This window comes from Lonchura striata, chromosome 6 (genome assembly GCF_050655825.1).
Source record: "Lonchura striata isolate lonStrDom1 chromosome 6, ASM5065582v1, whole genome shotgun sequence".
Classification (NCBI taxonomy): domain Eukaryota; kingdom Metazoa; phylum Chordata; class Aves; order Passeriformes; family Estrildidae; genus Lonchura; species Lonchura striata.
The window spans coordinates 14,386,820-14,411,343 of NC_140708.1; the positions used below are offsets into that span (position 1 = coordinate 14,386,820).

A 24,524-nucleotide genomic window follows, 5' to 3' on the forward strand; every position below is an offset into this window, starting at 1 on the left:
TTGTCTTATTAAAAACAAAAAGAAAAAGCCAAACCAAAGCAACAAAAGAAACACCACAGAAAGGAGAACCAAAAAAAAAAGCCAGTAAAGCCCAATAGAGAATTGAAAACAATGAGACATATCATTCAGGCAAATGGTAGCTGCAAAATTGAAGTTTTCCTTAGGTTTGGTTAGTGCTACATGCAAGGATGTTAGTTTCAGGGTTTCCCAGAGTCTTGTCTTTACATTTAATTGGTCTTTCTCAGATGTCCTATCTGACACAGAAAGGTATAAAAGCCATAGGATGCTTGCTTTATTGTACAGGTTATCTAGGCAGTTTCTTTTCTTGCTTATGCCTGTGCCTTCTGGCAGTGTGTTGAATGAAATGGTGAATTTCTGCCTGATGACTTATCCCAGTGGGTCTTATTCATTTTCTTTGCGTGTTTTTCTTGTCCAAAATTGCCTTCTATTTTCTAAGAAAAACCCACTGTTTTACCTTTGGGACTCTTATGCTTTTGTTGTGGGGACAGGGATGGCAAGTGACTTGTTTAGGAAAAAATTATATAAATTTCCTCCGCTTTCTTACTGGGGAAGAGGAAGAGATGTCTCTGGTCTAGAGGTAACTACTTGGATTCATGTGGGCATTCAGCAACTGTTTTGCAGTGGGATCTCAAAGCATGTCTCTTACTAGGTCACTGTTTTGCAGGCACTTAGAGCCTCAGAGCTTAGAATTACTTTGAGAGTTTGTTGGAATCTTCTAAGCAAAAAAATACTTGCATAAATATAATGGGGAGAGATTTAAATGCTCTTTTGTCTATAGAGGAAACATACTGTCCCTTAGTCTCTGTCCAATATTTTTCTTGAAAGAACACATTATAGTCTCTGATTTTCTGATTATGGGAAAGAACATTTAATTATTTCTTCTATTCCAGAGATCTTCAGGAGGAGAAGGTATTAATTCTCTGTGGTTTTGCACATTTCTAATGCTAGTGAATATCTGATATTCTGAAATGTTGTTCTTAAATGAGAAGCAGAAAATATACACTGTTGTTTTTGGGGTTGAGGTCAGGATGGAGTCAGGCATAGCTCAAGTGCTGGAGAAAGAAGAGGCCCTGGCTAATGCTGCAGGCTATATTAGCAGATTCTCATTTGTGTAGGCCTTCCTATCTATGTTTGTCTGCCTTGTAAATTAGGAGGTCCTTGGGGGTAGAAAAACTGTGTCCATCCATCTGTTTGTACAAGCATTCTCGTTAGTATTTGAACACTCATCCACTCAAATGCTGCCTGATCCCTGTCTCTTCCCTTTGGAGTGGAGTTGAGGGGGCTTGGCTGGCAGCATGTGCATTTCTCAAGGTGGTGCAGCAGCTGCTCTTTGTATGCTGCCTCCCAGAGCTCCTGCTAAGTAGTATTTACTGTGAACACAGTGCAGGCGAGTTTTTTTAGGGCACAGCTGTCACTGTGGTACTATATATTCACGCAGTGTACCCATCCGCTCACAACAGAGCATAATAAGAATTCTCTGTAGTGTGTTGGAAGGAACATGTGATACTTCCAGCCTGCCAACTTGCTTTAAGCTGGGGATGTTGGAAGTCAGATCTCTGTCTTGTAGGAAATTTGTGAGGGCTGAAAATTCACATCTCTGAAGCAGCACATATTCCTCTGCTTTTCTGAGAGCAGTGAGATGCTTGCTTTTTCAAGACAAAATCTGTGCTTGGGCTTGAGGCACTAAAGAACTACTATAGAATTAGATCTGTTGGTGTTACCCTGGATTGGGTTTTGTAAATCAATTGACAGAAATAGCTGTACCCTGAAACTCTGACGAATGTCTTACTGTAGCATTAAATAAAAGCATTTGCAGCACCTAGCAACTGCAAGCTATATTGTAATCCATGCAAGTGAGTTAAGATTATTACAAAGGTCTTCTTAAATACTTCCGTCTAGAAGTTTCCCAGAGATTTGCTTTAGGGAAAAAGGTTTGGTTGTCAAATTGAAAAATGCATATTTATCCTTGACAGTAGTATATTTCTCTAAATTTGTTACTTTTGTTAATAGAAGAGAAGCTGATATAAGAGCCAAGTAGAATTTGCTGTGTAGAGAGATCTGGGTTTCCAGTCTAATTCTAAGGTTAAATTAGAAATTGTCCTTCAAAAATATTTTCGAAAACTATTTTTAAAGAGAAAGTATTTACTCAAGATTAGAAAGACACAGTGATCTCTTCTCTGTTTGTGATTTATATTTAGTAAATGTTTTAGTAGATCAGAGATGAATTTTCAAAGGAAAATACCAACAGATAAAAGATAAACTCTTTGCATTCCATTCCTTTCAACTGGATCTTTAGAAATGGGAACAAGATAGTCTTGAATGTGCCTTGACACTTCGGATCTGTGTGCCCTGTATCTCCATCTGCACACTGGGATTTTGTTCACAACAATTACTGACTGCTCTCGATGTCTGCTGGAAATGCATACTTTGGCTTCACTTGGAACACTCACAGAGATGTCTCTCAGGTTCTAACTAAAATATATGTAATTTTGTACTTTGATTTTCATGTTTCATACAGATTATGCATCCAGTCTTTAATAATGCCTTCTATATAAAATTCTACAGGCCCAAATAATCTAGTGTGCTTTTAACCAGTGGGAAGACCATCAGAAGAAGTCATTCTTTTGTGGTACCTACTACTTGTCTGAATTGCAGATACAATAAATTAGCTCTATCTTTTATACTTGCAAGTCTTGCTGTCTGGGAAGTAAGGATAAGCTGAATTTTAGAGGTACAGTGACATCAATGGTGTGCTGTCCCCTGAAATTGGAATTTTAAAAAAAAGAGTTGTGTGAAAGAATCCCACCCAGAATTTTCTACCCTTATACTTACTTGAAGAAGTTGAAGCCCTTTCATTTCCTGGGGGCCTGACTGAGCCATGATTGAGACTGTTTTCCTTTTCTTTCACAGTATGGTGCTCCTAGAGCTCCTTGCCTCAGAAACAGTGTTGCAAAGTTAGAAAGTCATCACAAATTCAGAGTTACTGAGAACTTTCTCTTTCAGAGCTTCTTGTGATTAATATTTTTTCATTTAGGTCATATTTTCTAAAATATCAGGCAGAAAATATCCCTTTAGAAGAAGTGAAATTAGGTCGCTCATTACAACCATCCCCTCCCTCTAAAACTCTTAATTCTAGGAGGGTTGTAGTTGCTGTGTCATTATTTTAAGGTATAGCATTTACCTGTAGGGCTGCTAAAAGCAAAAGTCAGAGCAAGTGAGAGGGAAGGAAGTGTGTTAGAGCTGTGCTAAACTAGCTCCAGATCTCGAGTGTGTTATCCTGTCTCTAGAAGCTCTGCTTCTCTGGGCTTAATTTGTTTGAGGCATCACTTAAGAGTGGAAGGAGAGATAGATGTGTTGAGTAAGAATACCCAAATGATGGCAGATGTTTGACTTTCAGGAACTGGGCTGGTGTTCAGAAACAAGTCTTTGTTTTTGACAAGAAAAACGTGTGTGGGTGGGCAGTGTCCCATAATTTGAAACCAGCATCATACAGTTAATATTCTGTGGCATGAACTTGTATGTTTCATGAGGAGGTTAGAAGTGATGTCGTAGAAGAGTGATCTGTGAAGATTATTTATTTAAAAAAGGATAATTTGAAAAAGACAGAAGTGTCCTACTTGATGAATTCAAGTCTTACTGACTCATTTATCTGAGTTTGGCTTTAGTTTGCTTTTTGCCCCTTTTTTTACCTTTTATTCTATTGCAGATTCTATTTCTCAACGTATTTGTGGGACTGAGCAGGGAAGGATCTTTGAGTAACTATACAAGTACATGTGGGTGTACAAATAATCCATATTCTTTATGGGCTTCTGAATTCTGTGTACTTGGCACAATGCAAGTCAATCAAATGCATAGAAGCTCATGTTTGTATAACAGGTTAGAAAAGCTATGCTTGTAACACAAATTTTTTTTTGTTTGTTTGTTTGTTTTTTTGTTTTTTTTTTCTTGTGAGAGTGCATTAGACTGCAGAATAGATCTCTATCTTTGAAACTACCACAAAATGTTTCCCCCATCCCTCAATTCCTTAACACCAGGAAAATACACTGAGGAATAGTACTGTCATCCATTATCAGTCAACTCTGCTTGCATGAGAACATTGTATTTGTGGCTGTCCTTCACTCAGAAAACAGAACTCTTTGCTTCCATCTCAAATGAAAAGGTATTAAAACTTGTCTCTTGCAGTCAAATCAGTTCTGGGAATTGTTTGCAGTGCCTAATTCCAAAGTAATCTTTACTTTTAAATAGTCTGAGTATCCAGGGTGCTGTGTATTGGAGCACCCTGATACTAGAGCTAGTGTTCTAATAAACTGACACCTCCCATTGTCAGACTATACTGTCAATTGGACTTCTGACCTCAATACTGAGCAACTTTAACAGTGTGTTAAGAAAGGGCTTTTTCGGTTTTTTGCTTATTCATCTTTGCCAGTAAAGCACATGAGAAAACAGTCTAGGGAATTGTTTTGGAAGGAGGTCTTTTGTAAGTATGTATGTTTTTATAAGTGACTAGAAATTTGACTTCATGGTGTCAGCCTGGCAGAATTCACAGGGGACTTTTGACTCATAATCAAACACATTTTATGTTCACTGTACTGAAGGAACAGAATTTTTGAATCAAGCCTTTGCTGTAGTACTTTAGATTATCCTTGGATTTTTTAATGAGGAATGTAAGGAAGTGAGTTTCTAAGAAAAATACCTATAGCTTATATCCATGCTCTTTCTGTACTGGATGCTGAAAGCAGAGGACAACTCTGGTGTGTTCATTAAAATTTGTCTGGCTGATGGTGGATGAAGGCTTTTCTGCTTTAGAACTGTACTGGTGTTACCCATACAGAAGCTGAGAGGCTCTGTAAAATTGAGATCAGGGTGCTTTCCATTTGGAGAAGATGCAGTTCACAAGCTGACTGAAGCCAACAAAATGTCTTGCCACAGTGAACAAACAGAACTTCTGGACCAGTTGTTGGGCTTGTGGTTGCAGCACTGTGGTTTCTTATTTCTGAGAGTGCTGGCCCTTGGAGCATGAGGTCCAACAGGTTGGTGAGGTGGGCACATAGCAATTTGTGTTAGTAATGGAGCTGCAGTTGTATATGGGTATGGTTAAGTAGAATCATTTCCTCTAAAGTTTGCTATGAAAGAAAGAAAGTGTGCCCAAGGCCACTCACACACATTCATTTTCCATCCCTTCAATAAAATTAATTAATTTGGGAAAAAATGGGGTTTAGGAGGGAAAATACAATAAAATCATGCAGTGGATAGTGGTTCATTAATTTTCTGCTTCTGAGAAATATCTCTATGTACTGCTGCTGTATAGTGATAATTATCCCCTTGAGATAGTGACAATAGGTGGTAAGGGAACCACCACACTGGGCTTAACCTCTCAAAATGGAAGTAACAAGAAGTAGATGGTGTCCTGGACCTTTGTGAGTTAGCTTTGATTTGTTTAATTGCCATTAATTTTAGTTTTTCACCCATACAATAATGGATAAAACTATTGTTGTGTCTATTTGTGTATTTTTTGCTGTATCTATTCTGTACTATAATTCTGGGCAAGTTCTTCAGCTGTTTTGGATATAGCATGACTTATCAGGATAAGACATTTTCCTTTGTCTTTTCCCACACAGATCACCCCTGGCAGCAAGGCAGCACAGTCACAGATGAACCAGGGGGACCTTGTCGTGGCTATTGATGGAGTCAACACTGACAGCATGACCCACCTGGAGGCCCAGAACAAGATCAAATCAGCCAGCCACAACCTAAGCCTCACTCTGCAGAAGTATGTTGGAATAACTTATACTCTTTGTGTTCTTAAGGACAGACTATGAAACTTAAGACCGAAGGTTGCAAGCATTTTATCCCTGTCTGTTAGATTTATTTGAAGTGCTCATGGCACAGATATGAGATGAAAAGCCAAAATCTGCTCTGATTCTTGTAGAAGTCAGCATGGATTCCTACAGAAATCAAATGGTTAGGTTGAGTGTATCCATGTGGGGTTTAGTCTATTGAATATAGGGGTAATCTCATATCCATTCCAGGTTCTGTTAAGTGAACACAACAGTGATGCTTTTTTTGGTTATCCTCATGTGGGCAACACAGTTTAGTTTAGCTAATTTATGAACAACTGTCTCAGAGACAACAAACAGAACAAGTGTTACAGGTCTGGCACCTGTAATTTTGAAAGTCTACTCTATATCTGACTCCAAAAGAAAGGTGTAGCCCAGGTGCAGGAATGGGAGGCAGTAGAACATGGAGAGGGCAGCTTTTATCACAGAGATGTGATAAAAGTTGCCTTGCCATTAAGAAAGCAGTTAATAGGTTTTTTAACTTCTGCTCGTTAATGTTGCTTCCAAGGAAACTTGTTCTCAAGTTAGATAACCTTGCAAGGAGGATTTCTGTAATAAATGCATTAATATTTAAAGCATCATAATTATAGAAAGAGAAGCAGCTGCTAATGTTATTGCATTGTGAAGAAGATAATTTTTGTACAGGGTAGGCAAAGACAAGTACAGAAAGCAGACTGTAATGTGGAAGTACAATTTCTGAGAATATACCAAAGAATCTCATATATGAATGTGCAGTAGAGATAATAAGTATCAGGAACAGACTAATAGCTAAAGAATAAGGAGTTTAGATGAAAGTTTCCAAGACAGGACAGAGTACTATTAAGCAAAATATGTACCTGATTTTCCCCCATGGCTTTGTCTTCAAGTGCTCCAGATAGAGTAGAAAATCACTACGTTGATGCATGTATTTGAGTTCTCATCCTGTCACCTGCTCCACTTCTTTTTTCCTCACTCTGACTTATAGTTATTACAGATTAGTTATTAGTTATTACAAATATATGTATGATACCTTTTTTTATGAAGATTTCGATTGTTCTGAATATTTTTTATTTGAAAGTTAAGAAAAATCCTTTCTGATTGTTAGAATGTCTGTCTGCTTTTCTGTTGAACCTTTGTGTTTTTGCGTTGAGAAAACATTTCTTGTTGTGCTTTGGATTGTTGCACATCTGGTATTAATTTTCCTGAATATTGAACCTGAAAATTTCTCCAGTGTCTGCCTCTATGGCTCTTGCATAAATGGTTTAAAACTACAAATCAACAGCTCTTCTTATTCACAGAAGAATTTCCAAAGTCATGACTAACAAATCCAGATTGTCCTAATACATACTGCAAGAGGCAAGTCACTTAAAACAGTAATTTTGATCAAGTGTTGCCAGAGATATTTTATTTCAGTAATCATTGTGCTTTTTTATTTGCTGACCTCTAAATTACAACCGCAGCAATTCTAGTGGCCAAATAATTAAAAAAAAAAAAAAAGGAAACTAATGGAAGTATCTTTATTAATTGCTTTCATCTCTATTTGTTGTTTCTTCTATTTTTAAGGCTTTCCCTGTCTCTTGGTTCCAAAACAATAATATATAATTCAAATACTCAAGTTGTATGGTTAAAGAACAACCAAAGAAAGCAGTAATTGGGTGTTCCACAGACTGAAATATGCATGCATAGATAATAGATGTAGATAAACTACAATCCAAAAGAAGGAAAATGGCATAAAGTAAAATCAAATACTAGTAAACATAAATAGATGATAAAATAGCCTTTTTTATCTAATGAAAATTTTCTCCGATTATGTTTTTGCTCTGAACTTACACAATTAACAGACTCTTCAGCTACTTTATGATGTGAGTTATTAGTTTGTCTTGGTGACCCATTCAGCCTCATTGGGAAAACCCAATGAAAAAGACTGAAAAGTAATTTCTTTTTAATATTTTTTTTCTTAGATGACATGAGGCTATTCAAAAAAGTTGTGCTCAGAGGCATTAAACAGACTTTGCTTGGCACAATTCAGAATTTATAGAAGCTGAACCCTAGCAGCAAGTGATATTGACCAACTGATGTACACATAGAACCCTATTAAAGATCCAATGTCTTGAACAAAAGGCATCTCCACTTTATACAAGAAGTTATATTAATCTTGCCTTAAAAAATATTTTTTCCCTGATTAATTTACTCAAGGACAAAAAGATTGTCAGTTTATTCTCCTGCCCAAAATGTACAATGCAATATCCTTTTTTCAGCAACAAAAAATTTACAAATATTGGGTTGGTGAAAAGAATAACACGAAAAGAAGGTAGCAGTGGCAAGGGACAGTAACTTTCAACCAAATAAGAAGACAACAGAAGAGTGGCAAAATCTCCTGGGACGTGGTTACCAGGAGAATGACTGTGCTAAGAGATCACTTTGACTTTTTTTAGACATGGATTGCAGCAATGAAACTGGAGCAGTGTTCTACTAGTATGGAAAAACAGCCCTAGTTGCCATAAAGAGCACAAAGATGGAAGTGCTCACTTATCCTATTTGTATAAAAGTTCAGAAATCCTTTCCAATGGAAAAGGCACATATGTGCATTAGAAGATTGACTGTTGTGATAGGAAAACTTTAGCTCTAAACTGTGATGATATTGGACATGTATGTGAAGTAGTCACATGGCTCTACAGAATATGTTTCAAGGTCATGGAATGCCTTACCAGGCAATCTGTGGCTTGGTTTTGCTGTTACAGCACTGGAAGTAGAACTGATCTTGCTTGTTTTATCTGTAAGGCAGCAGTGGAATGTGAAATCTTGACGAAAATGCTCCGAGATAAAAAGCTTTTTTTTTTTTTCCTAATGGTTCTTGGCTCTCAAGAGCGATGGCCTTTCCCTTTATTGGTCATGGCTGTGAAGGTTTCATGAGCATTGTTTATAACCTGACAGTTAAGACGTGTTTGCTGCTACTCAATTTATTACAACACTTCGTTCCCTGCGGACTTTTTACAGGCTGGGGAAGTGGTTATTGTTTTAATTTGGCTCTCAAAAAAAGCTGTACATGGTGTCAGCACTTGTGCAGGACATCCAACTGCAAGGCATCAATCATAGAAAAAAGGGAAGTGTTAAGAGCCCCCATTCATACTTGCCTACCTAAATAATGGGATTTTGTGATTTCCTGTATGAATTTAGTTTCAATTCAAGTAGCACCTGCACTGTTCAAGACACACTAACACAAACCTTCCATGAATGTTCAGTGCTGGCCTGAGTGGAGTTCTATGCATTTCAGCCATTGGTTCAGGAATTTGTGGATGTCAAGTGTTTTCTGACAACTGCCTTCCCTACCTTCCTCTTTAATTTGTTCTTATCACTTCAACCATGCTTTATTTTCACATAAACACACAAAATTAGACTGGAAGTCTCACCAGCTATCCCAGAGGTTTGATCAGACAGCCAGAACTTGTTAGTGGCTTGAACTGCATTGTCTGGCTGCTGATTTCTCTAGAGCCTGCAGTGTGCCTCCCTTTGCTGCGTCTGGGAAGTGAAAAGATGCAGACAGGCAAGTGCCGGGAAGTTGAAGTATTTGGACCGTGCATGGAGAAAGGGGCCTCTGATCCAGTGATGTGGCAATGTCTGGGACCCTCCAGACTAGCACTGCTTCATTAAGTTTAGAAGACAAAGTACATCTAGGAAGTAAATTCTTTTTTGCTGAAGAAAAGAGCAGGAGTGAGAGGAGGAAACAAGTGTCTTTGGCACTGTGCATTATTACTCAGCAGAACTCCCATGAGGCGCTCAGGCAAACCAGACTGATATTCTTAAGTGTTACATACCTCTATAGATGCAGCTTATTCCTTGGAAACCTGCATAGCTGTAGGTGTACTGAGCGGGGATTGGTGCTGGTTCTGCTGGACTGTGCTGTGGAAGACTATGATCATACTCTATAATGGCCTGGGTTGGGGTGGAAAAAAGACATTGCTTTGCTTTTAGTCTTTTTGTGACCTCCTGGAGTTCAGTTCTCAGTAATTTTTCAGTATCAGTTTCTAATCAGTTACTTGAGCTACACAGCTGCCCTCAGGCATTTTAATTCTAGGCCAGTCAAAGTTCATCTTTAATTGTCTATCTGTCCCAGAGATATTAGGCCATAAACATTGGATTGTGCAGTATTCAGTTCACAGTGAAAAACAAAATGCATGCAAAGTCTATTTTTATTTCATACAAACAGTTTTTTTTCTTAAATGCACAGTAAGTACAAAAAGAGAGCAGCATTATTTGTCAACATGTTTCACTGGAGCTTCCACAACATAACTCAAGTAATCTGATCAGCCTCCTTGGAAAGGATTCACCAAATGTACTGGCTTAGTTTTGGAAAGTGCTGTAACATGAGTGTGCCTCATTCTGCTGGCACAAACATTCCTGTGTCACTCTAAGGCTCCACTTTGGTGTCACTCTGTGCTGCTGGAGAGGAGCCGGAGAGGTGGAGACTGCTGTGCTGGGTGCACATTGACAGAACTTCCCCCTCCCAGGGCATGCCAGTGATGCTACCCTTTGCTTCCAGACAGTCACAATTGGCTGTCTTTTGCTGGAAAATCATGAGCTAAATAATTCTTTTCTCTACTGAAAGAGAAAGTGTCAGAGGCAAGGCTAGGAGAGACTTATGGTAAATATTTAATAGCTTTCCTTTTTTGTGCAGCACCAAAAGATGGCTGATCCTGCAGTATTTATTTCAGGCCTACTATAAATAAAGCATGTGGTGACAGCAAACTGCAAGCAAGGGGAACTCAGTGCTTATTGTAAACTGCTTTTGTCTGATGCTGGGTGTAGTAACAAATTCTGTGCATGTTTTAGGTCTGCTGATGGGCACATTTAAATCAGAACCAGAATACGGTTAAATTTGTGCTCAGAAGAATTAAAAGATGGTATCTGTTCCAGTTCAGGGTAAATTGGAACTATATGTACAATATTGATGAAAGCATGGTCTGAACTAGTTGGACTATTCAAAATATTAAGCAGATTAGTAGAAAAAAGAGCACTAATGGTGGATATGACATGCCATACTAGTTAGCTTGTTTTGCTTACACTGTGTGACTGTAGAACTTCTAAGTCATCTGCCACCAACAGCCAAGGTTTTTCTCCTTCCTTCTGGTGGTTCTGTATGCTTAAAGCATTAAAGAGGACACATCCCACTACTGGGTTAAGGAAGCTACACTGTATTACTGAGAGTTGGTCCTCTCTCACTCTGTGTGAAATAGAGGTGATTCCCATTGTGTGCCTAGTTGTCTCTGTATGCAGGTATGAGAGGACAGTAGGATTTGTTTACAGATGTCAGGCTATCATTTAGACAGGAGCTATTCTCTCTGAGTAGTAACATTTAGTGCTGGTGAAATGAATGAGCAGCTATTTCCATGGAAAATGAAATGAAGTATCAATGTCAGTCACTGGAATAAATACAAATATATTCCTTACATGAGCAGTTTAATTTAGTGGATTGCTATTTACACTCACTGCATGAAGTGTCCTTGTTAGTTTTAGAAAAGAGCCTGGAAACTGTGGATATATGCCAAGGCTTTAAAGGGCAGTGAAGTTTTCATTGCAGCAAGATTTTGCTTAGGGATTAGAACTGTTCTCAGAGTGCACATCACTTCCTCCCCCGCCCCCCCTCCCCCCCCCCTCATACCAGCTTAGATGTGAGTTTAAAATTCATCATTTTATGTGAGAAATATTTTCTGGATTCCCTAAAGATAATCTCCATGTGAATTCTTTTGCATATTATTTTTCACTCACCATGGAAAGGTCAAGATGGGTACCATGGGTCCATCTCACCAAAGTCAGTGAGCTGACACAGCTTAGTAAGTAAACATGGCAGTTGTATTGTTTCAAAAAAACAGTTCCTGTCTGCTTTCTGCAAGAAAGTTAGCCAGAATGTTACAATAGACAGCAAGGTCACAGTCTGTTCAGGCTGGGACCTTTTCCTATTAATGCTGATTAGTTTAAGCACAGTCATGGAAAAATGTAAATTGCACACTTAAAGCTGATTGGAATGAATGAAAAAGTATTTTTTAGAAGTGGAATGAGGAATTTTTCAATCAGGTAAAACACTGTGGCTTTTCTAGGTAAGTCTTGTAAATGTTCTTTGTGCCTATAAGTTTTTTGGTTTCCTTTGGGACCACTTTCACTGTGGTGTTTCTTGTCTGATAAACCCCTATAAAAGCTGTCTGCCCTAATTTTTTTTTTTTCTCCAACAAACTCTTAATCATTGGCAACCCATTGTTTCTTGGGTCTTGGGTCAAGGTCTGTTTAGCCTGGCTGTAGGGCATTGTTGGGGCTGGGCAGCTCTTGGTGTCTCTGCTGTCCCTGGCTGGTGGCTGCTGGAGCACGTCGGTGCTGAGTGCTGGGCACAGGCTGGCCCAGGGATGTTACTGCATCGACATAAATGACAACCCCAAACAGCACTCAAATACCTCCAAGGGAGACAAACTCTTTTGGCAAGTCCTGGCTAACTTTATCCACTTAGTCTTAAGACATAGAATTATGTTTTTAGTAAAAGTCTCTTAATGGAAAGTTCCCTGAAGTGATTGGAAAGAGAAAGTGCTGTCCTAAATGAGGTAGACTGTAGTTAAGGTGTTATTATCCATATTAGTAAATTTTTCTCTCCCATATATGTTCATTAGAGTGCTGTAAAAGCCATAAGACACTGTAAGGTCCACATCCCAAAGAAGAGGAGTTACAGGAAAATTAACCAAGTAAATACACCTTATTAATAGCTTCAGTAAACTAATGTGGTCAGGATGCTTGAAGTATACTGCGTTAGGCTTTGCTTTTAGAAAATGTTCAGCGGTTTTCTGTATAATGTCAGAAATCTGGGTTTGGGCACCACTTGAACTCCTCTGAGTGAACAGACGGCAGTTGCAAAGTCTGATGCTATTATTTTGAGAATCATCGTATATTTGAAAGTTGGATGTGATTTCCTGAATCTAGAGCTGACTGTTTAGGGAAATTCCCTATATTAGTCTCAATTGCTGCTTTGAAATCTGCACCTGAATAACTTTGACCCATAAGCAAGCTGCTAAGAAGCCAAGAGTTGAAGGACTGCAGGAAGACCCTGTTGATACTGGAATGGGGGTAGTCAAAGTCTCAGATGCATTATTTGCATGGGAGGTGAAGAATAAGCAGAGGAAATAACTTTGGTTCACTTCAGGTATTTTTAAACTATTAAACTATCAAATATTAAACTATTTTTACTTAAATATTTGATACTAAAGTCTTCAAAACATATGTTTACTCGGGAGAGGTGCATCACATCTTAAGACCAGGGTATGATAGGCTACATCCAAGAACTGAATCTTTATTCAGTGCATCTTCTGCTCTTTATTAATTATTACTAATTCTCTGCTTTATGTACTATATCATTTCATAACCCAAACATTTTTTCTGATGATCTTAAGTGAACATTTTTATTATTTATATGTTTACCTTCAGTAGATTTTTTAGCATCTCTCGGTAATTATAAATAATCAATCTAATGATTAAATCATTAATAGTAAATAATTATGCCAAACTTTAGGTTCTAAGTGAGCTTCTGTATCTGAAGTTTTTATGCTATTAAGCCTTGATTCCTCTGATAAATCTGATTGCACTTCAGCCTCTTGTTTTTGATTCTGAACTGATATTATCTATAACTAGGCAATGCCAATTCTGCAAGTAACCAATTTATTATTGGTGAGAGTAGTGGCTTCCTATTTATAATTAATACCAATTTAGGTATTTCTGAATATTTCAGAAGTATTGTGGGTTTGTCTGCACTGCGCTGCACATAAATTTGATATAAATTAATCTGTTTCTCCAACAGTGTTAATGGCAATATACATCTGCATACAAATTCAACCCATGACAGCATAAACAAGTTTTGTAATGGAATTAAATTTCCTTGGTTGGAATCCACATTTTTTTATGGCTTACCCAAGTTTTCAATAGTGATATGTAGAGGAAATTTTTGGAATTGGTTTAAAAACAGGGCAAAGACAGGAAGAAGGAGACAGAGAAATAACCTGCCTGAGTAAAGGTGTCCGCACTCCTTGGAGGTTAAAGGTGCCCACACTCCTTGGAGCTTGCTGTGTGTATTGGGTGAGTGCCAGGCATGTGCTCAGCATTCATACTTGGTACTCTGTGGTTAACTGTCACCCCCAGGGCAGAGCTGCAGGGGTACTGTACAGCCTCCCTGTTTGCCCATAGAAGCTGCTGGGATGGAGGAATTTTAGGGTCAGTACCAAGTCAATTAAGAGCAGATGGAGGCAGTGGCAGCCAGTGGCTCCATTCAGGAGGGAACAAGCTGGAGGGCAGAATGTGGAGCAGTTCAGGAAAGGAGAGATTTTCCACAGCAGGGGAGGAGTTAGGAGGATGCAACAGGGACTGTGCAGATGCCAGAGAAGTAGAAAGGGTCAGAGAGATCAGGAGAGCCTTGGAAAAATCTCAGCTATTCACATACTGGCTTCAGTTTACTTTCATTCCTCTTTTCACAAAAATCTCCAAGGCTTCTTCCTTTTCACTTTCCCTTTCTATCCCTTAATATTTGTATTTGCCTCTGAATCAGATTCCTTCTAAGGGAAAATAGGTAATATAGACTTCCAAACAGCTTTTTTATTGGAAAGGTGCTCCCTTTTGGCTGATGCCCTCTCTGCCTCTCTCAAGCTTTTGTCCTTATGGCACTGTGGGCGTGAACATTAGTTGCAATCTGAGTGCAGCATAATGCAGGGAAATAATTAATGAATCAGTCATCCAACCAAATGCTTATATTTGCATTTGCCATTGATATATAGAGAGAAAAAGTGCTGGTGGAAGTATTTTTCAAATTTTATTGCAGGCACAGATGATACCCTGAGAGAGGGAAAGGAGGTCTGAGCCTAGGCCCAGAGTGATCACAGTTGTATTTGAAGTACTGTGAAATGTTCAGGGCTTTGTGATTCTCATTGTCACTGAGAGTGACAATGAGAAGTTACTAAGAGTGCTTGCTGAGGTCCCAGGCAGGACATAGAGAATTACACCACGGTATCATGGGACTCAAGATTTTCTGTGCAAGAGTTAGAAACAAGCAACATCTTCTGCTTGGCTGCCTAATTCACTGGTTAGATGAAAACTTAACTGGCACATTAATATCTTAGCACTTATTAAATGGACACCTCAAATTGATAACCATGAGTAATAGTTTATCTTTTTACACCTCTCCCTGGCACTCCCATCATCATTCCCAGCAAATTTTCAGGAGTATTACTGTATTAAATCATATATATATATATATATATATATATATATATATATATATATATATATATATATATATCAGAAGCCCTATTCTACATGAGGTTTTTTTGCATCCTGCTCTGTGCAACCTGCTCCACTCCAGAGTGCCTCCATTTCAGTTATGTGATAGCTAAAGTATGTAAAGTTTCTAACTCTACTTTAATCTGTTTTATTGCCTTTCCATACACTTGATGCCTTTTCATTTTCTAGTAGTTGAAATACTAGGATACAATCAAGAAGTGGTAAATAAGCACTCATGTCATCAAATGACAAATGAAAAGGCATACTATAGAAAAGAAATGTTGATTTTAGTTGTCCTGAGAATTAGAAAAGATAAACACTGACTGGTGAAGATATGAAATAGAAAAAAGACTCATGAAGATGAAAAAGAGATATTATCTCTGTGATCATGTCACCTCTTTGCAGTACAATATTGTGCTCTCCTGAGGATGCAATTTAAGCTGATAGTTCATCACAGAAACCCTTTACAGTCTTTTCTTAGGCAGGCAGTTGACTTAGGCAGCAGTTGCACTCCTCAGTGCAGTTGACTTATAGTAAACCTTTGTTGTGAGTACAAAAATACCAGGATTGAAGTCAAGTGCTCTTCAATTAAAGACCTATTTAGGTGGGAGCAAGTAGAAATTCTGGCAGTCATTTGAGCAGTGCTGTCAAAATTGAACTGCTTTGCAAAACTACATCCATCTTGGTTTTGAACTTCATTAAAAAAAAGAACTAATACTGAGAGAGAGAAGAGGTGTATCTATGGAAAGGAGAAGAGTTTTAAAAATACCAGAATTATGTATTCTGTCATCATTCGAAGTGTTCTAAGTCCTCATTTTGAAATGAGGTTTTTGTTTCCATCTTTAACTTGGAAAATATAGAAAATGTCTAAAAGTTGAAATCAAATTAAATATCTAAAAAAATAATCTTGATTATTTTTCTTAATGAAAAATTTCAACATCAAATCTAAAATTATCACAATCATCTGTGAAATTTGGGCTTTCATCCTTCTCATGGCCCTACTGAGGAGGTACACCCTCAAGTATATGGATTAAAATAATTTTGCAATTGGTGGATTAAAATATAAACCTGGACAGATATGTTTGCTACAGCACCATCATCACTTGAAAAGCAAACTTCCGTTGCTGCAGGATTTGATCCATCTAGCAAGAGAGAGAGAAAAAAATGTTCTGAACTTGCAGATGTTTTTCCTGGAGGAGTAATGACTCTTATGTAAATAATCACTTTATTCTGCAAGTGCATACAATTTCATTCCACAAATTGATTTCACCTCTTCTGCCCTTTTCTCTGGTGCGAGCCTCTGCTAGATCTAGCAAGCCTCATTATTCTGTTTTTAAATATCAAAGCTATAAATATCCAAGTCAGAGCTGTGTAGGAACATCGTTTTCAAGTAACATCTTGAAATCTCCAAGTTGGTGTCAAATACAAATCTTGCCTAACGCTGTGAATGACAGATGTATGTTATTGCTAATATGGAAGAAATGCAGCTTTTTAGCATCATCTTCTGTGGGCAGGTAATGAGAGAGGAAAAACTAAACATACTATAAACATCAGAAGTGATGAAATAGTCTGGTAAATAAATTCTTTTGCTGCAATACAACTGTTTTCCAGTTAAGCATCAAACATGCAGTGTGTGGTTGTTTGCTCAACCTCTGTACATGGTAAAACCATATTTACAGTGCTGAGCAGCTCTGGCACTAAAATTCATCATCAGTGAGCAAAGCAGGGGAATACTTAACATGGCATGCCCAGTCCCATCAATGTCACCTCACAGAAAACTCAGAAATTACAGTAATGGAAAGAGGAGCAGAATTATCCCCTAAATTTTGTGTGCTCATAAACTTGGGCTGTCAGTTTTCAGCTACCCTGTGTTATGAGCTGCAGTTGATTTTTTTCCTCTTTTCCTTGTCTTTCATGATGCATGTGCATGTCTCATAAATATGATTTATCATTTCTCTTTTTAAGCTAAAATGGTTGGAAGAAGAGTATGGCATTCATTCCTTAGGGAGGATAACTTGCCTGAGGAAAGTTTGTTTTAGGCAGTTAGTGAGTAGCTCTTATTCTTAGAACTTGGAGATATCTATTTCTCAGATAATTATATCTTGAGAGTATATTGTGATGTGTTTCAGCTGTGAGTATGAATTACAATTTTCTAGCCCGTTTTTTCAGGAATACTTTGTCAGTGAATTTCACAGGTTAATTGCACATTGTTTAACAAAGTGCCACTTTTCATTGTTTCATTGTTCCTCAGAATGCATTCATTTTCATAGTATCTGCTTGTAAGGTAGGCATCTATTATATCAACTTTGTTTTCAGCTCCCAAAGTAGAAAAATTTCCTTACCTTCTAAGTGGAAATCTTCCACTGAGTTCCTCTAAGGATTACTGCTTTTTACTAGGTGGTGTTTTTTTGTATGTTCACTACTGCTTATGGAAAAAATGTTAAGTGTGGCAGTTAAACCCAGAGCTCAGTGTGAAGCTGGTTATTAATGCAGGGATTGCCACTGGGGATGAGCCCTGTTCCTGTTGAGCCCAACTTTACCTCTCTGATAGATGCCCCTGGTAAGTATTTCAGAGGAAAGTGCAGCGCAGCCCTCAGTAAGGAAATAATGAACCTAACACATAAAGTCTTTTGAGCTGTGCCATGAAAAATGAAAGTCTGTATGTTTACTTATTATCTTCAGACTAAAGCAGCTCTTGTGGGTTTTTGTTGTTAAGTAGAACTGTTTGATCCTTTCTGATATTCTGCTCTTCTCATAGTCTCAATGATATAACAATGAGTTTCACCTCAGGTTAATCAAGTTCTCTAGAAGAAGATGTTTTCCTTTATTGATTTTATATGTGTTATCTCTTCAATTTCATTCAGTGTCCACAAGAGTAGTTTTATTTCCCTTTTTCTATCATTCATTATTTTCTAAGCCTCTGCAATGTCTTCCCTTCTCCATCTCCTGTCTAAAGCAAACAATGCCAAATATCTTAGCTGCTTCTACTTGATTTATAAGCTTTTAAGTATTTTTATTTCATTTTTGTACCTGTCCTAATTTTGAAATGTACTTCTTAAAGATTAGAATTTGAGGCATAAGTCTCATCTGTAGGTTGGAAATTGGATATTACTTGTATAATTCTGATTCTTTTGACTATTTTTGTTTTTCGTTTCCTTTTTTTCTGGTGATCCCATACATACTGGAACAATTTCAGGGGAACTTTCACCACTAGGCAGATTCTCACAACACCTCCCACAACTACATCTTCAATTACCTGGGCATAGTAGAAGTGCTTCAGATGACATTTGCCACTGTGCTTTATTATTCCAATGAAAGGGCAAACTGTATGTTTTCAGAGCATTTTAGTGGGGTTTATTTTGAGCTTTTTACATTATCAAGGACATGTATTTGCCAAATACAGGTGAAAGACAGGCACCTGGAGTGGCTTATTCAGTAGTGGTCTGCTCATTGTGAAACTCAATTGTCTGAAGTGAAGGCCATGTTTCTTCCTGAAGAGAGGTTTAAATAATTGCAGTTATAGTTGTATGGTTTAAGCTATTAAATTGCAATTTTTTGAGAAGTTATCTTTAGATGCTTCAGCACCAAAGTTTAGCCTCTACATTTTAAAACACCTTTAAGTCTCTTTTTCCAGAGTGCTGCCCAAACTTGAATTTATCTAGTTGTGGCTGACTTTTGTCTATGAAAATGCAGTTTGCCGAAAGTGTTGGGAAACAGATGATCTCCCAAGTCATAGGTTGCTTCCATAATTGGTGGATTTTCATAATTCAGAGAAACTTTCTCAAACTTTTTCTCTCATTTAATACCTTTGTAAATGAGGATGTAGGACAGAAAACGTCTAGGCTACGCTTAACTTTCAATCCTGATGTAGCAGCTTTTTGGCATGAAATTAGAGCTGAAAAATGGGAGTGCCGATTGCACATATCTTTTATTTTCTCTTTCTTGTTTTATCCCCAGGTCTAAACGTCCAGTGCCAGTTTCAACGACTGCTCCCAGAATTGACTCTCCCAGGGCTGTAATTCCCCATCAGAAGGTAAGTGACACATTTCCCCTCACCCAGAGTGAATACCATGTCTATCTGCTGCAGTGAAAGTAAATACTTATTACAGGAAATAGCTTTTGCCTGCCCCAAATAGTTAAAGGTTGAATGAATGCACAGGCAGCAAACTGCTGCAAGGCAATGTATTAGTGAACTGTATTTTGCTAATTTCTGATTATCAGAACCAAAGCATCTAGCTATCCTCTAATGTGATTTGGTCTGACCAATTCTGAGCAACTGTTTTCATCTTAGCTACAAGAAGCCACTAAAGCTTCTCAAAAATCTACATTTGCTTTTGTAGATTTTTGGGGAAACCTTTAGACTGTACCTCAATCTATCCAAATCCTGGCTGCAACTGAAATTACACTGATTTGCAAAGAGGACATGAGGGTATTTGAAAGCTTGCATCATATAGTGTTCTTATCATAGTATTCAGAAGACCTGAGAATAAAAAATAAAGAGGGTAAGTCAATTTAATGAATAACAGCAAGTGGCAGAGGAAATGAATGGCTTGGTTGCCATTGTGAAAGCACATCATCTTTCATAAAATAAATGTTCATTTTAGAATAAACACTGAGTATACCTGGCAACTCATCTTCTGTATCTTTGGAGACACCGAGGAGCAGGGGTACCTGAAAGATGGTGTATATATCCCTAGGCTTAGGCTCTGGGTAGGACATTTGTATTGCTGATGTATTTGATTAGATAAATAGACTGGAGCTAAAGTTTCCATTGCTGCAACTTATCCCTGCTGTCTATGCCAGTTTCATTCCTAGCATGCATATAAATAAAAAACACTGAAGATCAAAATACATGGGGAATTAGATGATTTTCTACTGGTTTGGCAGTTCCAACTTCCATAGATTAATTTTAAGTAATTTTTATAAACGCTATGCTTTCCAAATTCAGAGCACAGATGGTAACATCATCCCTGAAACTGCTGCAAATAGGTTCAAAACAGCAGAAGAGAATGCAGCTGGGGGAAATAATTTGATTCAACTTTATTTTGTGGAATTTTAAATTAACCTGACTGGCCATTTATTATTTGATGCAGAAATTGTTTTTTCAGACTGGATCTTGTAAACTTTTTTGGCAAGGGAAGACAAAATTAAGAATTTATCTTGCTCAGAGTTGTTTCTGTTTACATCATGATTTTATACAAGTTATTTTGGAGAAACTTACTGGAATAGTCACCAAACAGTACTTTTAAATTCCTAGAACAAAAGCAGTGGATCATTCTTTTGGTTACATTGGTGTTTAACTGCACCAGCAAAGTAATAGGGACAGGAAGGGGAAGGAGTTCTCATTTTCCCTGAAGGCCCACCCAGAATGCTGTCAGTGTTCAAGGCAGTGAGTAGATGTGTCTCATCAGTTACTCACCAACACGAGATTGACGCCTACCTTTTGGGGCTCTGTGGCACCTGCACAGGTATGAAAATTTTGTCTCCTTCCTCCATAGGCACATAAAACTCTTATATATTGGATTTTCATTACTCTTTTAGATGCATTTTAGGTGTATTTCTTCCTTGGCAAGTGTCAATTTTAAAATTGTTGCCATAGGTTTTCAAAGCTACCACAGAAAATATTTTCCTCCCTTAACTATCTACTGTATAGAAAAGTTAACTTTGCACACAACAGGGGTTTCTTGAAGGTCCTAAAAGACCCCTTGGTATGAAAGCCATAAAGACACTTAATATTTCATATTCTAACCCTTCAGTGACAGATGAGGATCAAAAGACTCAACCCATTTTCAAAACCTTGTTGTCTTACATTTGAGAATTCTGTGCAAGGTGCTCAGGAAAGGTTGTAGGAGCTGCTGGAGGCAGCCTTTTCTGAGCCAGCTGCAGGCAGTACCAGCAGCTGGAAAAGAAAATTAGTGGAACCTTTCTAGAGAAAAGGGTGACATCCAGGGGAAGGTATGTGGGAAGCAGCCTATCTTGAAGTATTCAGGAAGCTCTTAGGTGTAGGGTCTTTCACCCAGGGGAAGAGGTAACATTAGAGTGCTGGACCCTTTGAAGGTCAAGAGGAGTTACACTTGTGTCACTTGTTTATGCTAATAGTAAGTTTTAAGTGAAGAAGAATTCTTTTCTTGGGGGTTTTTGGAAGGAAAAAATACATTGAGCCCTCAGAGAAATCTCAAAATCCAGAATAAAAATACTTTACTGATAGAAGCAGTGTAATACTGATATGGCAGTAAGGTGGGCTACAGTAAATACACTTTAAACCCAAGGTTCCTTTCTTGTCCTTTTATTATTTCTAGTAACAGTATCACTGTAGAAATGAAGAATTCTGTGACACACAGGCAGAAGTCACCTCCACACCTCTGCTTGAAACTGTTTAGACTATGGTTTAAGTGAAATGAATTTGATGGTATTTTTTAAAAATCAGCAAAAGGCTGCATTACAAGACAACAGTGTCATCCCCATACTTCAAGAGAAGCTTTCCTCACCCTTCTCTGGTTAAGGTTCAAGCGTGGCAATGTCAGCTAAACAATTTTCATGTGCAACTTCAGTGTCTAGTTAAAACCATAAATCCTCTTGTACATTATGGCTGATCTGATTGCAGTTTCCACTAATTTTCAAGCATGCACTTCTTCTTTCACTATTTTTTTTTGGTTTGTTTTGTTTGTTTTTTGTTTTAGGGAAACAAGCATACTTTTTCACAAAGATCAGTCATTCTTTCACGAAGCTAATCAATGTTATGGATGACACATGTTCTGCAACCATAAGTATATAGGGCTATTATTATAATAAGGTTTTCAGTTTCACTATATCTGATATAAATCCCAATCTAGAAACAAATTTCATTTAGTTTAATCAAATATTTTTGATTTAGTGAAATATTTTGCACAGGGGGGCATAGCTGGAAGAAAGGGCATAGTTAATGTTGAAAGCATTCAAATAACAGTAAGAGTAAGCTTGAGTCCAAGGATTTAAACTAAGCCATCAATCAGTCAATGAGTTCCTGCAGCTCTTCAGAGGGGACATAACACAAGCAAAGATTCAGCTCAGTGCAGTTCAAAACATTCAAGCTGCAGTTCTAGGGCTTAAGCACGGCTTTAACATTTGTCCATTTGCATGAAGGTATTGACAACCTTGTTAATTCTAATAATATGGCTATGCGTTGTGCTTTCTGTGAAACACTACTGATGACACTTATTTTGGAGTCCCAGTGAATGTCTTGTCATACTTATGATTTGTTTCCTCCAAATTTGGGAGCCTATGTGTCTAAGAGAAAATAGATGGAGATGACTTTTCAAGTAGAGTATAGGACGGAGGAGCTGGCTCAGCCAAAAGCAGTTTGATCATGTCTTTGAGCAGAATCATTCAGTGCCATGGTGCCTCCATTCCCTTTATCCTCTAAAAATTTTAAAGCAACAAATGTTTCTTGAGCATGTTGGGTGGTCAAATTTACTGGTATGTTGTTAAAATTGTTCTCCCAGAAGTGCAAGAATTGAGTAATGACTGTAGGGTCACAGTAATAGATAAAAAGATAATGAGTTGTCAAAAGGAGAGGACCTGCAAAAACCTGGTATTGTATCTCCCAATCTAAATTTATCACTTCCCTGATACATAAGAAGGAACATTTGCCTTTCATAGAAACTGGATTTTTATAAACAAATCATAATAATCTTTCAGAATGGAAATTGAACTGATTCCTAGCTTCCTTCTATTTCAAAAGGTTTGGGACTCCTCTACATTTATCAGTTTTAAGCTCATTCCCTGACGTTACACAGTTTTTCTCCTGCAGTAATGGATTGCTGCACGATCCTGCATCTTTCTGAGGGGAAGCCCATTGCTCAGTGTCAGAGCCTCCTCTCCTGGTCGGCTGGAGGGTTAGCATCAGACTCCCAGAGCTGGAAATGTCAGCTTGCTTTTCCAGCCACTGAAACAGAAGGGGATGAGAGATGGGGAACAGGGGAATGTTTGTTATTGTTGGCTGCATTTCATGTGATGCAATGCTGAAAGCTCAGTGCTGCTGCTCAGTATTAGACATTTACCCTTCACAGTCAGAAATGGGTTCCAAAATTCTGCATTGATCTGATTTTGGCATTGAACTGGAGAAAAAAAAAAAGAATTCTACAATATTCTCCCAGGAATAAACTGCATCAGAGATTTTTTTTTTTTTTTTTTTTTTTTTTTTTTTTGTTAGTCACAAAAGGGAAGAGATAAATATGTTGATGATGGGGCAGTAATTCTTTAGGAGAAGTATAGCTGCTCCCTTTGACACTTCCTGTTTCATCCATTTTTTTCCCCACAACACAGGGAAAACAACTACCCTAAAACTATCCAAAATATGAACTCAAGATGGAGATTGCTAACCTGGCACTGCTGGGTTCTTAAGAATTCTAATGCTGATTTGCCAGAATGCTGGCATTCCAGCTAGAGATAGTTTGAGGAGCAAAACCAGAACTCCATTTGTGCCAAAAAAGGGAGCAAAATAATAAGCCATAATTTTTTACAGCTGTCCTATAATTTTCCCTTTGTCTATTGTTACTGTCCAGTAACACCAAGACTATGAAAATGCATTAGGGCTAAGTAAATATGTGGCACTTCTCACATTAGCAGTTGAAACTGATACTTTACAATCAGCTCTCCTTGCATGTCCTTTTATTTTAGGTTGTAGGAAGAAACCCACAGTTAACTAAAAATCACAGAGTTTTCAGGGTAATAAATGAATATAGCTCCAGCATATCCTTTTTCTTCTCTAATACATCTGCGTTTATTTTTTATTTAATAATTGTTTTGTCCCTCTGTGCTGGTATGTAAAAATGTTTTGCCCAAGTGATTACTTAATTTTTGAACATATTTGTGCCTCTTTTTGAACATATTTTTAGAGAGAAGCTCTGTTTTCTGTTTATTTAATGAGATCTGGCAGCTTTCAATAGGCCACTGGAAGGGTTTGTTGTTTTCAGTGTCAGGGTATAATAACCAAAGTATGTATTGCAAATGTATTTATTTAAAAAGTCATGGTCTGGAAATGCTTTTAGGATTATCTGGTTCTACAGCCCTGGGCAGCTATTAATACCAGCTAAAATCTCTTCCTGTTTATCACTAAGAAAAATTATCTTAGTTAATTTTATCTGCCTTACATTTTTGATTCAACATGTCTTAAATGTGCTTAATGTTATGATTGCTTATATCCTTAGACCTTTAGGGGTTTTTTTCAATAAATTTTAATTAAGGCATATTATCTTGATTTTTTTTTCAAATGTATGCTGCCTAAATTTATACATGCAATATAGAAAAATCCAAAAGGGCAATAAAAATATGTTTCTCGTTAACCATAGTATCAAAATTAATAAATTGCATTAACGTAAACCAGTACTAGCAAAAGCATAGAATTAG

General features: G+C 37.6%; 1 protein-coding gene across 10 annotated transcripts in view; it reads left to right on the forward strand.

Moving 5' to 3' along the window:
- The window catches only part of LDB3 (LIM domain binding 3), a 115,221-nt gene that overhangs the window by 31,867 nt on the left and 58,830 nt on the right, over positions 1-24,524 (forward strand). For all 10 annotated transcript variants that reach the window (XM_085583277.1, XM_077784543.2, XM_085583278.1 and 7 more), the window contains 2 exons: positions 5,640-5,791; positions 19,095-19,170. In XM_085583277.1, coding sequence (XP_085439403.1) covers positions 5,640-5,791; positions 19,095-19,170 — 228 coding nt within the window. The remainder of the gene's footprint in view (positions 1-5,639; positions 5,792-19,094; positions 19,171-24,524) is intronic.